General features: G+C 36.0%; 3 protein-coding genes across 4 annotated transcripts; 1 reads left to right on the top strand and 2 right to left on the bottom strand.

The window, feature by feature from the left end:
• The first annotated feature begins 674 nt into the window (after nt 1-674).
• Nucleotides 675-6,366, top strand: LOC147569967 (phytyl ester synthase 1, chloroplastic-like). Its single transcript, XM_086656541.1, has 13 exons — nt 675-1,175; nt 1,780-1,831; nt 1,949-2,004; nt 2,132-2,290; nt 2,412-2,516; nt 2,611-2,717; nt 2,969-3,090; nt 3,496-3,604; nt 3,896-4,029; nt 4,110-4,476; nt 4,813-4,926; nt 5,505-5,590; nt 5,879-6,366. Exons 1-13 carry the CDS (start codon nt 812-814, stop codon nt 6,177-6,179), a joined length of 2,076 nt encoding a protein of 691 aa, XP_086512667.1. The 5' UTR covers nt 675-811; the 3' UTR covers nt 6,180-6,366.
• Nucleotides 6,367-6,779: 413 nt separating this feature from the next.
• On the bottom strand, nt 6,780-8,320 carry PCB2 (NAD(P)-binding Rossmann-fold superfamily protein). The gene has a single exon (XM_086656542.1). The coding sequence runs from the start codon at nt 8,318-8,320 to the stop codon at nt 7,052-7,054; it is 1,269 nt and encodes a 422-aa protein (XP_086512668.1). The 3' UTR covers nt 6,780-7,051.
• A 393-nt stretch (nt 8,321-8,713) lies between these two features.
• LOC147569965 (serine/threonine-protein phosphatase 4 regulatory subunit-like protein) lies at nt 8,714-13,507 on the bottom strand. Of its 2 annotated transcripts, none has more exons than XM_086656544.1 (8): nt 13,138-13,507; nt 11,541-11,650; nt 11,299-11,379; nt 10,799-10,847; nt 10,570-10,666; nt 10,287-10,339; nt 10,003-10,065; nt 8,714-9,675 (listed from the first exon to the last, which is right to left on the bottom strand). In XM_086656544.1, exons 2-8 carry the CDS (start codon nt 11,633-11,635, stop codon nt 8,953-8,955), a joined length of 1,161 nt encoding a protein of 386 aa, XP_086512670.1. In that variant the 5' UTR covers nt 11,636-11,650; nt 13,138-13,507; the 3' UTR covers nt 8,714-8,952. The 2 variants fall into 2 exon arrangements, with proteins under 2 accessions (XP_086512670.1, XP_086512669.1); XM_086656543.1 differs by lacking the exon at nt 13,138-13,507 and adding an exon at nt 11,773-11,846.
• Between the last annotated feature and the right edge of the window lie 1,717 nt (nt 13,508-15,224).

Here is a 15,224-nt window from a genome sequence, read left to right as displayed (position 1 = left end):
AGGTAAAGCAAAATGGATTATTGGGTAAACCCTTAATATAGGTAAAAACATTTTTGATAGATAATATTAAAACAATTATATATATCAAGTCTGATTTCTTTAAACACACTATATTTTCAAGAAAAATAATAATTATGCAATATAATGAGTGTAATCTGGAGTAGCATCAGTGATCTGAAATTTGAATTGTTGCATCTACGATGTATAATGACAAGTTTTCAGACTGTGGAGTTGAAATGACTGCACAACAACCATTACCAAAGATCCCCAAGAAAACAAAAAATAGCTTCAATGGTGTTTCTTTCCACATTTTCCATGATAGCCATTAAAAGAAGATTCTCTCTCCATCTCTGTCTTTAACTTTTTATCGTTTTGTCTTTGTTTCTACTTGATCTTGTTCAAATGTACAATTACATTTTGTTTCTTTCCTAAATCTTGTTAGAATATCAAATTTCATAGTAACCCAATGATTTTTCGAATCTCATTACTTTTCCGGCATGTAATTAACCACGTCTAATATTTTTAAAGTTTATTTCTTATTCCCCTGTACTGCCTATTGAGTAGTTATTGCATGCTCAATTTGGTTTGAACTTTGAATACAGGGCCCTTACTATATAACTTGTTTCTTAATAAGAACTTGTTGTTACTAATAGCAGTTATCTTTCTTTCCCCTGTAAAGTTTGTGATATTATTATAAGTATCTTATGTTTCATTGTTGTATACTTGTTGGTTGTGTTGAACCTGTAACAAAGGGCTTAAATTTCTTATCCTGTTTCCATTTTTTTAGTTAGTTTGATTACTTGCAGAATTCATGACATCCCTAGTAACATTATTTTCTTCTTTTTGTTGTTCTTCTTCTGGCACTCGGGGTTTGCCTTCTTTTCCTTTAACTTTTGTGTCTGAAATTCGTGCTAGAGTTCGATTTCGTGCCTTAGCGGACGCCAATTCAATTTCATTGTCAAGAGACGAGGACAAGAAGCAGAGTAGTAAGTTGAGTGAAAATTCAGAAAAGTTGGAAGTATTGTGGGATGATGGTTATGGGACTAAAAGTGTGAAGGATTACCTAGATATAGCGACGGATATGATTAAGCCCGATAATGGTCCCCCTAGATGGTTTTGCCCTGTTGAGTGTGGGAATCCAATCAAAGGTTCTCCTGTTCTTCTTTTCTTGCCCGGTAATTGCTTAGATTTTACTTGCATTGCTCCTATTTTTTTCAATCGTAACTATTATTCTTCATTGATGAAAGGATTTTAGTCGATTACAATTTGAACAGAATCTCGGGGTTCTTGGAAACTTTATCCATTTGTTTTGTCCTTATTATAATTTAGCTGAAACTCATAAGAGAACTAGAAAGGTTCTACAATCCCTCTTACTCAAAGCATTGATGGTGTAATCCGTTCCATCGATTTTGAATCGAAGTGATTTTCAAAAATAGTTGATGAAAGTATGTTGTGAGGGTGATGCAACATCATCCTCTTTGAAAGGTTACAAGTAAAACTCTGGAGGAAGAAAGCACTTCCTATAAAAGTGTAATCCTTTTAGTTTTTTTCCGCTTCCTAGCATGGTTCTCATTCAAAAGATTTTAATGGGGGTTTGTCGGTTGCCTCGCCTATGTGTTCATTATTTGTTTATTTTTCGCCGTTCAATAATATTTTGCATATCCTAAAAAGTGTGATTTAGTTGAATATTTCTTGTGAGTTTCTTCTGTCTGTTGGAACTTGGAAGTAGTGATTCTCCGAATTTGATTTAATGATTTTTGTGTCAATGGGTTCTGGTAGGACTGGATGGTACCGGGTTGGGACTAATTTTGCATCACAAAGCTCTTGGGAAGTAAGTTTCTGAAATTTCATAAATACATGCTAATGTCCAAGATGGGTAATGCATTATTCTGTGGCCCTTTAAAGCTATGGATAGTTCTTTTGACTTTATTTGTTGCTATGAGTGCAGGGTTTTTGAAGTTAGGTGTTTGCATATTCCTGTTCATGATCGGACGCCCCTTGAAGGTTTTGATCCTTATCCTCTTTGTTTCTTTTTTTCTCAGAATTTCCTTACTTGATAGTTAATAATATGAACCTGTTTATCTGTTATAATGTTGTATCTTAGTGATGATGAGATTTTCTTTATTTTAAGGATTGTTGAGAATCATCGAAAATACCATGATGCACGAACATGCTTTGTATCCAAATCGACCAATTTATTTAGTTGGGGATTCCATGGGAGGTTGCTTGGCACTTGCTGTCGCTGCCCGTAATCCTACTGTTGATCTAATCCTGATATTATCTAATCCAGGTTAATGTGCAAAAACTACATTATGTATTTGTCGAGTTTTTAAGCTGTGGTTTCTTTGTCACTAGAAGTGTTCATTTTAACTTCAGTACCCAATTAACGTCGTTTTTGTCTCTTTATTTAGCAACATCATTCAGAAAGTCACAGTTGCAGCCTTTGCTCCCTATCTTGGAGGCCTTGCCTGCTAACCTCCTTATTGCAGCGTTCTATTCTCTTATCTTTGTTATAGGTATGTATTCCTTTGAAATCAGTCAGCAATATTTGTATTTTTGGCACAAGTTAGAACTAACTTCTTTAAGAATCTCGAGTCGTTATTACTTCAGGGGACCCGATCAAGATGACGCTTGCCAATATTGACAATGGGATTCCTCCTTCACAAGCACTTGATAAATTGTTAGCCAACACGGTTGGAGTATTACCACATCTTTCAGTAAGAATATGACTTCCATTCGACGTGTTTTTCCTCACTAAAGATTTCTACATTTTTTGTTTGATAGTCTTTAACTTCATAAACATAAAGGTTTTAAGGATGAATGCATCTTTGTGTACCTAAATTTTCTTTTCATAACTAGGAGTTTTCACCAAAAAGAGACGTGTAGATTGTTATCAAAAGATTTTATTGGGTATAACTGGATTCCATTTTATGGTTCTTATTTATACTCATTGGGCCATTTTGTGCAGGGAATCTATGATATATTACCTAAGGAGACTCTTGCATGGAAACTAAAGTTGCTCCATTCTGCTGCTGCTTATACTAATTCTCGTTTACATGCTGTCAAAGCTGAAGTACTAGTGCTGGCCAGGTGCTTATCTTAAGCTTTATCGACATGATCATCCTATCAGTGGAACAACCTACACTCCTGAAGCTCCTTTTGTTCCCTCATTGAGGACCTCCGCTCCGTCCTTTACCAAAAAAAGATATAACGCAAAGTCTGGCACGTAGCCCCCTTAGCTAAACACCCTTCTTCAGTGAAGGGGAAGAAAATGGGAGGAGAGGGGAAAGGAGGGAGAGAGGGGTGGAGAGGAAGATCTCCTTTTCTCACTATGTACTTCCATTTGAGCGTCGTCGGCCTCTGCCTCTCTCTTCTTTTATCTCTGAAAAGAAATAAAGAACATGAAAAATTGGAATACTTAACAAAATCTAACAGTTCTGCTTACCAAACCTTTATTTTAAAGGAGTTGTTGCTCTAAGAGTATTTGTTTTTTAGTGGAAAGGATAATATGCTACCAAGCGGAGATGAAGCCCAACGGCTTTGGACTTCATTAGAGAATTGCAAGGTTCGCTATTTTAAGGATAATGGGCACGCCCTCTTGTTGGTACGTGAGAAAACCTTTTTTTACCTTCAAGTTTTTAGTATTTCTTCTGACAGACGGAATTTGGTCTGTAGGGGTTCAAGCCGAGCCTAAACTGAGCTCTCATCTTTAAGCCCAGCGTTTAGATAGATGATTTTACAAACGAAAAATGGAACCATTGCTGTGCAAACACTATTCAATTTCCTTCCCCCATTTTGGCACTACAACAATAGAATTCCTTTTTATATAGATTCCTTGTATGAGCTATTTATAGATTATGAGTTTCTTTCTAAATTCCTGTGTGCCATGGTGCAGGAAGCTGATCTAAATTTGTTATCTGTTATAAAAGCTACACACATGTATCGCCATTCTAGGCGATACGACTACATATCAGATTATGTTCCACCTAGTATGTCGGAATACATGAAACTGGTTATCCAAGAAAAAGCGTAAGAAACAATGAATTACCCAAACTGTCTATATTTTATTTTGTTCAACGAATCTGATCTAACCAAGACATGTATCACAGGTTATTCCGCCTGGCTACTAGTCCAGTGATGTTTTCAACTCTAGGAGATGGCAAGATAGTGAGGGGTCTGGCTGGAATTCCGAGTAAAGGTCCCGTTTTGTTAGTGGGTTATCACATGTTGAACACACTCGATCTTCCTGCAATCATTGAAGAATTCTTGAAGGAGAAAAAAGTTATGGTTCGAGGTATCACCCACCCGTTGTTTACTTCCAAGAACGAAACCCCATTACAAGAGTTTTCAGGGATTGACAAAATATGCATGTTCGGAGCAGTACCTGTCTCGGCTAGCTACTTTTATAAATTGATGTCAACCGACTCAATTGTTCTTCTTTTTCCTGGTGGTATGCGTGAATATCTTCATCAGAAGGTGCAGTAAAAAAATTCAATTCACTTCCAAAATTTTGTATGTTGTTATAAGATTGTCTGGCGCAGCCTTCTGATTGTTAGCGATAATGTTCGCTTTGGCACTTTCTGGCCTTACGGCTTTAAAAGTTGAATCACATCAGTACATCACAAGGAAAGGGTGCTTAATCCCTTATAAGGGCACCCACTTTAACCGACGACGGACTGTTAACTTTATATTTTCTTCTATTTATTAGGTCTTTCATTTTACCTTTACAGTTATTTACTTTATAAAAGTTACTGAACATTTTTTCTTGTTACCAAATATGGTTCTAAGTATGTCCTTTTTCATGATTATCAGGGTGAAGAGTACAAGTGTTTTTGGCCCGAACAGCCTGAATTTGTGAGAATGGCAGCTCGATTTGGGGCCACAATTGTTCCATTTGGAGCTGTAGGAGAAGATGATATACTACACGTAAGCACACGCATGCATAATTTTATAACGTCTCATGAAACTAGAGAAGAAGTCATAGAAATAACCAAACATACACAATAACACAAGAGATTACGTGATTCAATCAGAAGGACCTACTCCACGGCGAAAACATCAAGATGATTTCACTGCGTATGGAAAACAATATTACGAAGATTGCTTAAGAGCTTCTCTTAAGAACTATATACTGATAACAAGATAACCCCCCTATAAGACTAAGGCAACACGAAAGGAATGGGTCGTGTTTGAAATTACATGATTCCATCGTAAGGACCTACTTATCAGCGAAAACAGTAAAATGATTTCACTATGTATGGAAGACAATATTACAGAGATTCCAATAAGAGCTTTTCTCGAGAACCCATGTATTAATAGTTTGATAATTCCCCTATAAGACTAAGGCAACACAAAACGAACTGGTCATGTTTGAGATAAACCCATATTCAAGGCACTTTTCCACCAATCGATTTAGGTTTGAGACACTTTCGGTTTCGTTTGTGACTCTTTTGTTTACTGTTTATCTTTCAAAGTGGTTTAATATTGTTGCGTTTTTACTGCAGTATGTTCTTGATTATAATGACCAGATGAAGATTCCCATTCTGAGAGAGTACTTGATAGAACAAAACAAACAAACTATAAAATTGAGGTAATCAGAATTTGCCATTTCCCAAGTTGTTTTAGTTTAACAAGTGAAAGAAATAGTTTGGGTCATACTCATACTGCAGTTTCAGTTGAAAAACAGATACAATCTTTCTTCATTCTACTTTTAAGAAACCAAAATGTGATCCTACAATCTTAAGGCATTAGATCTTTATGTGACTAATTTTGGTTTCTTGAAAGTAGAATGAAGTAAGATGATACCGAATATGATCCAACATTTATGTCATTGATCAATTAATTATAATTCTGACATTTTTTTGGTTGTGGTTTATAGAACTGATGCAAAAGGGGAGGTAGCAAACCAAGAATTATTCGAGCCGGTTGTATTACCAAAGATACCAGGCCGCTTTTACTTCCTTTTCGGGAAACCAATCGAAACAAAGGGAAAGAAAGAAGAACTGAAAGACAAAGTCAATGCAAATGAAATGTACTTGAACATCAAATCTGAGGTAGAAAACATAATGGCTTATCTGTTGAAGAAGAGAGAGAAAGACCCATATAGAGGTTTGATAGAGAGGACAGTTTTTAAGGTCATTCAATCTCCTGTAGATCAGGTTCCAACCTTTGAACCTTAGCTTTTTACCTTGACGTATTGAAGATTCACCAATGAAATAGTGGTTAGATTCGACCGTTTTGTTATGGTTCGCTTAAATATATGTAAGTAAGATGTGATTAATCTTGTAATTGGCTTGTCTATATAAAACGACAGTTGTTTCTCTGGAATATGAATGAAAAACATATGTCATGGTATCAGAGCATTAAGCTATTCGTGCAAGTCTTCTCTTTCATTTTTATTTTTTTCTTTCTTCTTTTATTTTTTCCAAAAAATAGTCGTATCCCACATTTCGTAGACCACATGACTTTTCTATTGAAGCGGATACTCAAATTAGTATAAACCTTCTTGTGTATTGTATCTCCAATTATCTAAGTCTCTATTGGTATATTTTACGCTTTAAACACCGAGGCCCAAGCTCAACATGTACGGGGATTTGTTCCTGACAAATGCTTCATGAGTTCACCCAACTTGAACTTGCAAATATACCCCATGCTATAGACATTCTCGTAAGCAATGTGGGACCGTTAAATATACTAGAGGGACTGAGGGAATTTTTCTGCCTACCTCACATAATTCGAGCATCGTGAACTTAAACCTAAGAAGCATTGACAATTAGAGCTGCTTTAGAACTCTCCACATACAGAACTTAAGATTTTTACAGAAAGTGCTTTTAGTTTATAGCTTCACAACAACAAATATATAGGATACAACGAAAAAGAACGCATACCCGTATCAATATCCGATACAAAAATCGTTTCATCCTCATCCGAAAGGAAAATCTTCATAGAAATTGTAGATATCAACAACCACTCTCCTGAATTATATATATATATATATATATATATATATATATATATATATATATCTTAATGTGTAAACATCGACGAACATTTAGAAGATAGTTTGTTCTCCTAATTCTTGACCAGCCATTCCTTCTCTAAGCACTCTATCGAAGAACTCTTCCAATGTATCATTCCCATAACTTGGTGTTTTCTCTGCACTATACTCTCCTGTCTCAGGATCCAAAACTAACATACTTTCCGCGGCATAATACCTACCGATTTTCCCAAACTCGGCTGTATCTTCTATTGATGGAAAGATCTTAACAAGAAAATCAAGAACATTAATTGCAAAATCCATTATCTCAATTGGAACTTTCAAAAACTTGGGTTCTTTACCAACTAGTTTATAAAGCATTTCACCTTGTTCTAATGGAGTTAAGGCCTTTCCTGGTCCTCCAATTGGAAGAACTTGATTAATCTTATCTTCCTTAATTACACAATCTGAAATAAATGAAGCTAAATCTTGTTCACTAATAGGTTTACAAGCACATAATTTCCCATCACCAAACATAACATATGGTTTTCCATCTTTCACTAATTCAACTTGTCCACCTAAACTTTTGAAAAATGCAGTTGGTCTAACAATACTATAACTAAACCCATTATCAATTTCGGCTTCTTTAATCAATTCAGCTTCAAATTTTAATTTAGCTTTTTGGAATTCAAGAAGTGGTTTTTGTACACAAATTGCTGATAACAAAACAAAATGAGAGGCTCCAAATTTTTTACCTGAAATTAGACTATTTTTTGTAGCTTCATAATCAATCTTCCATGAATCTTTTATCCCACCAGACCTACTAGCTAAGCAAGAAACAACAACATCAATGGGAGACCCATAATTTTCTAAGGAATTTTCAAGTGAATCCAAGTTAGTAACATCAGAGAAACAAATATTTGCTCCTTTTAGTTGTTCTTGAGTTTCTTCTTTACTAATTTTACCTTTAATTCCACTTTTTTCTCTAGCAATAGCAATTACATTGAAACCCCTTTTTACTAATTCTTTAACTACAAATTTGCCAATGTAACCAGTTGAACCAACAACTAAAACATTGATGTCTTTAGGGTTTTTGTTTCTGAATGAAGATTTGGTGGTGGTTTCAAGAGATGGGGAGGAGGTTGAAGATGATATAAAAGAAGCTCTTTTACTGTAAATTTTTGTGGGTTCTGATAAATTTAGTGGGAGGATAAAAGAAGAGTTAAAAGGGGTGAAATTTAGTTGAATTTGAGAAGTGGGTAGTTGAGAGGTATAGCAAGTTTTGAAGTTATGAAGCTTTGGTGTGTGAAGAGTGAAGCAATTGGAGAAGAAACATAGAGACATTTTTGAGTTGAAGAGAGTGAGAGTGAGTGAGAGAGAAATGGAGGGTTGAATGTGGAATTGTGTATTTTTGTGGTGGTTGTGAGTTATCTATTGAAAGAGAAACAGAGTTAAGAAGATGGGAGGATCAAAATGGGTGACCATCTTTGTGAAATACCAAAATTTGCCCTTCTGAAGTTGGTAATTGACAAAGGAGGGATCTAGAGAGGGAAAGAAAAGCCTTTATGAATCATGTTGAAGCTCTCCAAATATGTTTAGGGGAATTGGTTTTGCAGAGCTCTTAAGAACTATCAGCTATCTGTATTTAAATAGATTTCCTTTAGATATTTAAGGACATCAAAGCCGTTGGATTTCATTACGTTCTTCTTCGATCTCTAGACCAATAGAAAACTACTCTAAAATCAACACATGGAGCAGATTGCCATATAGATGAACAAGTTTGAGTAAACAACTAATCCCTCTCTCTCTCTCTCTCTATTCAACATTCTTTTAAGAATTCTGAAAAAAAATTGCTTAGTTACCCAAACTTGCAAGCTGAATAAACTCATTACTAAGACAGTCCCCTAATGGGTAGGTCCAAATCTATGGATCTTTTTAGAACATTTCACTACTTAACTTGCAGGGTTTTGCTCTGACTACTGATGTTGCTCCTGCTTCTGCTCACCTGAAAGAGAAGAATCGTTTGAAGGTGGCTCAGTTGGCTCAGAACTGGTGATTGGATCTGAGCTTGATGATTCCGAAGTCCCATGGCTTGCTCCAGCTGTTGCCTCTGAGATGTTTCTTTCTTCGACAGTCTCCACGATGTTTTTCTCTTCAGCAGTCTCTATGATATTCTTTTCTTCAGCAGTCTCTATGATGTTCTTTTCTTCTGCATTACTCTCCACCATGTTCTTTTCTTCAGCAGTCTCGAGGGTGTTCTTTTCCTCTGGAGTTGCCATGATGTTCGTTTCTTCAACAGTCTCGATGATATTCTTCTCTTCTGCTGTCTCCATAATGTCCTTCTCTTCTGGAGTCTCGACTATGTTCTTTTCTTCTCCCATCTCCATTATGTCCTTTTCTTCTTCAATTTCCATAATGTTCTTTTCTTCTGAAGTCTCTGTGATGTTCGTTTCTTCAGAAGTCTCCATGATGTTCTTTTCTTCTGAAGTCTCCATGATGTTCTCGTTCTTGTTGTCTTCATCAACCTCCTCTGCGTCTGGCATTTCCTCGTCTTCGTCATCTCGTTTATTTTCAACTCCATTTGCTTCTGAATGAGCCATAGCTGTTGATGTTTCCTTTTCAGGCTCCTCCAATCCATGTCTCACCGTTGATGGGTATGGATCAGTTGATATTGCTATTGTAGTTGTCACTAACAGATTCTGCAACAGAATACCAGAAAAATCTGAACATATAGAATATAAAATGACTAAAAATACACATTCTCCTTCCCAAAAAATTAAATTTGAAGTCATTTGAATTTAACCAAAGAGGGGCCAATATTTACATTTTGCAGCTATTATAAATATACAAACATTGGCATGTGAACCTAATCTGAATGGAGTCGTATGAATATTTGCAAGTATTCATGCTAATGTGCAATTGTGCATACCAATTACCAAGCAGGGTCTAAATTAATTCTTGAGCCAAATGAGCATGTGATCAATCTCAATTCATATTGCTGCTAAAAAAATATGCAATCTACTAACCTTTTCTAGTGCCAAAGCAAGCTTCGAGATATTCGGGTAAATGTTCCGTGCACTCAATAAGATCTGTTTAAATGAGAAGGAAATCATTACTAAACAGTCTAATGTTTTTCGCGTTAAATGATGAAAACCAGATGAAACTAAGAATCAAGAAAAATAACAACACTTATTGTACAAATAAAATCACGTTAAGCACAAAAGGTAAAAGACCTCTAAAACCCATTTCTGGGCAACATTGATCAGGGATGCCATTATCAGAGAGAAATAATTGAAGTTATTTTGATCACCTCACAGAGTCTTTGTAGGGTAAATGGAGGACCTTCAATGAAGCTATGCAATTCTGTACGGCAAAACAATATCAACACACATATATATAGAGCAATTTAGTTCATCGAATAATATAATCAAGTAAACTTATGAGGCCAGAATACCTTTAATATTACGCTATGTGTTAGTTACATTATGTGTTTATACTCTTGTGTGAATAGCATCACGTCCAAATTAATACATTTACTGAATTAGAAAGAGCTAAAATTAACAGAAATAGCTACAATCACATTAGGTGATTACCTTCATCAAGCCTTTGTACCAAGTCCGAGTACGCTTCACCTAATGAAGAAACCTGTTGTTCCCTGGTCATCTGGGCTTCAGGATACTCCGACAAAACCTTCATACAGTAAACTAAAAATAAGAGCTAGCACCCAGCTGGGACCAATGACTTCGAAAAACTATCAAATGTTGTCAGGACTCGGGAGATAGTATGTAGCGACACTAACATGCTAGGCATACCTCACCATACCTGCTTCAGCCGAAATGATAGCAAGCTCTTCAAAGTGTCCCAGTCATGCCTGAAAGGCAGTAGCCAGCATAAGTACTTACCATATAAAAGCATATGATATTTTGATACGAGTAGATAATTTAGGTGAAAATATTTATATCCATTGGCAGAATACTTTCTTTCAATCACATCAATAAATTCTGCAACTTACAAAAGAAATTGGTAAGAAGTGGTTCAGGAAATCGAAGAGGTCTTGACCACCTCATAAAAACAGTTAGAGGTGAGTGTACTGGTAAGGGCTTACTAACTATTCCCACAAGATCTCTGAGGAATAAAAAACTATTGTGTTCAAAAATCATGGTAGGTGAAGTAGATATATGTACGATATACGCACTCATTTTCAATAATTGTTAAAAAGGTAAACTCGTATCTCATGCATGCAAAAAGTCATACTTTTCTTACTGTACATTTTACCTGTCATCTATGTTCTATATGTGAGAGACAAGACAAGGATGACATACCAGAACTTCCCAGTAGCAGCAATCACTTCCATTATACCTACAACCTCAGCCTCATTGACTTTACTCTGTGTTTCTGCATCTCTAGATTATCAAATAAAAAATTAGAAATACCAAAGTGAGAGACTGCGAAATATTAAAACGATTAACAATTCTTTTCTGTGTTTATCATAACGTCAGCTTCCACAAGAGAAAAATAAATAACAGCTAACAGAAATGTCATCTATCAAAGAAATAATTTCTACCCATGATTTAAGAGATGAGGTTCCAGATTTTCAGGGTGATGGCCATCATCATTTGAAACGTATGTTGAGGGTTGTGAATTTTCTTCTGATGCCATCTCCAGGAATTGGCCCTGCATACCCAAAAGCATAAATATTGTCAATTAAAGTCATGATATGCAAACAAAAGCCATAACCATATAGACCCTAGAACATGATATTAAGCAACTTATACTAGGCCAATTGAGACATTTACATGTATCTCTGAGCTAGAATTTTTATAACAAAACAATTCCTTTATCCACATAATTCTATGAGTTAAATGCACAATGTGTAACAGTGAAACATAACTTGCTCTAATATTATAACCGGCGTTCTCCTGATATTATAACCGTCATTCTCCTAATATTATAACCGTCATTCTCAAGTCAAAAGTACCTACCCAAAAAAAATTTGATTTTATTGACATATAAAAAAGGACAAATGACTAGCGTCACTGGTAAACTAATCACTAAAACAGAACAATTAACACATAATACATGCATAAGATACTACAAACATCTGAATGGACCAATGTCGATCAAATTGGATTTTCCAAAGAGACATACAACACCGCAAGTAGCATATAACATGCCAAATACTCGTATCAAATTCTTAATACCAATTACCAAACCTCACTTATCGTGTATAATACGTAAAGGTCAGGGCCTCAGGCAACACTCAGACCATCAAATGCGAGTAGCCACTTCCATATACAACTATAACAGCATTTATCTCCACTTTTAACAGTGTTTACACTTACCCCTGACAGTACTTCTGATCCTAGGAGTACAAAAAGGGACTATTTGTAACCAGATTTTTGTCACAACATTAACGCAATAATACAACAGGGACTTACTCGTTTTAAACTCAAAGTTGTTTCAATTGTAAAAACATAACACATCCTAAAGTTAAATTCCGAAACAATTTTTCATATTTATAAAAGTCCATAGTCTACACAGAGTCATAAAATTTGATTAGATTTACATAGAAAAATTGAGCTAGGCGACGGCCTAAACGACCAGAGTGATGGGTTGGCATCACACCCATCACCGAGAAAGAGGCAACTAAGGCGACCTAATGAGACAAACTTGAAATATTTTTCTTGACTTCCCTCTTATGCTTCGTTTATAAGTCGTTCGATTCCATAATAGATAAAGGTTAGGAAGTACATATCATGAATATTTGTGCAATAAAACATTAGAAGAATATGGGAGGATGAAAGTCACTAGTGCTCTATGAGCCCAAATGACCATCATCCTTGCTCTCTCTCTTTAAACAAAAAGCCCTAATTAACTATGAGAGTCTACAAAAGTAGACTAATACAAAGTGTGCGATAAGATATCATATTGATAACTGATCAAGCTAAAAGTCAGTAACAATGGTAGAAATGATGAAATTTCAGTAGTGAGTCAAAAAAACGAACACGAGAAATATACATCAGAATAAAAATCCAACTTGTTCTTCTATGAGTACTAAACAACGAAGAAACAAAAAAACCCTAGCAAACCTAATTTAGAACCTAAATGATTAAAATAAAGAGAGTGAAAGAATTTGGAGTATTAGTTAGATGAATAATCACCAAAGAAGAAGATCCCTCGAAACTTTTTTTGACAAATCTCTGATTTTCTTGACAAATCTCTGATACTTTCAGATCTATCGGATAGATGAATCAAATCTCTCTCTTTCTCTCGGTAGAGACTGGAGAGAGAGAGACTGAAGAGAACAGATGGACGACGATTGAGGAGGGAGTACTAGGAAGTATGTGTGCGTACACCCATGCACCCATACAAGTATTATTTAGCAAGAATATGTTTGTCTTTAGCTCATCTAGAACATCTCCAACTAGGGGTGTACTCGAGCCGAGCCTAGCCAATGCGAGTAGTAAGATGTTCAAGCTCGGTTAGTGTCTTTGACTGTTTGCTCGAGTTCGAGTTCGAGTTCGGTCGAGTAATTGTCCGCTTTCTCGAGTTCGGCTCGTATATGTTTGAAAAAACTCGAACTCGAATTGTTTTAAGCTCGTTTATCAAAGTACTTTAAATTAAAACAACTTCCTAAATTATCAAAATACTTTTTTTTTCATAAAAATTATCAAAATACTTCAATGACACTTGTCACTTACAACAATAATGATTAATGATTCTTATTCTAATAATTTTTTAATGGTTGGTATTCCATGTACAAGTTTCAATACTAATACGTAATTATGTAGTATTACATTATTATATATAGTATGTTAAACGAGTCGTTCACAAGTAGTTCGGGATACTCTAAAGAATGATCAACCTCGACTCGTTACATAACGAGCATGATTTTGGGCTCGTGTTAAGCTCGTACTCGTTAATCTTCGAGTCGAGCACGAGCAATAGTCGAGTCAAGCTCGAGCAACTCGTTAAAAGATCGACTCGAGTACACTCCTATTTGCAACCCCCAGCGGACTCAAACTTTCGCCCTCAGTCGACTGCTCCAACCTGGGTTTGACAGGGTTGAGCTGAGGTTCCGCCCCAGCTCTCCCTTTCAGCCGACCCAACATATTGGTCGCCAGCCGGAAAAATCTCCGGCCGGCGACTTCAATCGGAGAAGATGAAGGTGAGTTGGAGAGAGAGAGGGGTGAGTTGGAGAGAGAGAGAGGTGAGTTGGAAAGAGAGGTGATGTGGAGAGAGAGAATTGACATGGAGAGAGATGTGTGGTGGAGAGGAAATGAGGTGGAATTATAATTTTATTTTTAATTTTAATTTTGAAAAAAGATTTAAAGGAAGGGTAGTTAGCACAATTACATAAAAAAAGGGGGCCATATTTGAATTTACGAAAAAAAGGGGGTCATAAAGGAAGCTGGTCACAAAGTAGGGGGCCATATAGGAATTAACTTTTTTTTTTTTTTTTTTTTGAGAAATCGACTACGATTTATGTTAGTCGTTACAAGGCATATATACATCATGAAGATGTGACGAGCACGATAACCGCCTAATTTAAATCACAATGAAAGAGACCCAAAGCCGACAACATCAAAAAGGCTTAAAGCTCGATAAATTTATCACAATATTTACTTTATATATTGCCCTAATTACATGAGATGAATCTTGATGACAAACTGCTTCCACCGAAACTCGATCTCACGACCTCATGGACTTAAGTGGGGTGGTGTCCAACCGTTACACCAGGATCACACTGGACTGTATTAAGTGAAGACCTTAGAGCAACTCCAAGGAGGGTCGGACTGAGGCCAAAAACTCATTTTTTTATCTCAGCCCCACCCTCCAACCACAGTCGCCGACACCTTCAGTCACCCCTAACATTAGGGGCATCTGAAGGCTTCCCAATCCTAGTTGTTGGATTTTATCCCACGGCTAGATCTTCTCTTTTTCCTTTTTTTTTTTTTTTTACAAATTTCAATTAGTTTAAATATTCTTTTTGAACTCTACAAATTACCAATTAAAATACATTCCACCAAAATGTCGGTCCTGAATAATTTTTCAACCTTGAAAAAAAAATATTATTTCGAAATTAGTTCAAACACGTGTTTTGTATATACACAAAACCACACACGTTTTTCGCACACCTACAAAAAGGCTACACATGCATTTTCCACATGAACAAATTTTCGGCCTCAAGAGAAGCTGGAGTTGGAGCTGAATTTTTGAGACTGAACTGAGGCTGAAATTTTTGGAA

The sequence above is a fragment of the Eschscholzia californica genome, unplaced genomic scaffold (genome assembly GCF_041429995.1).
Source record: "Eschscholzia californica isolate CP2 unplaced genomic scaffold, dmEscCali1.0.p SCAF_1, whole genome shotgun sequence".
Classification (NCBI taxonomy): Eukaryota; Viridiplantae; Streptophyta; class Magnoliopsida; order Ranunculales; family Papaveraceae; genus Eschscholzia; species Eschscholzia californica.
This window is presented reverse-complemented; position numbering and strand designations above follow the sequence as displayed.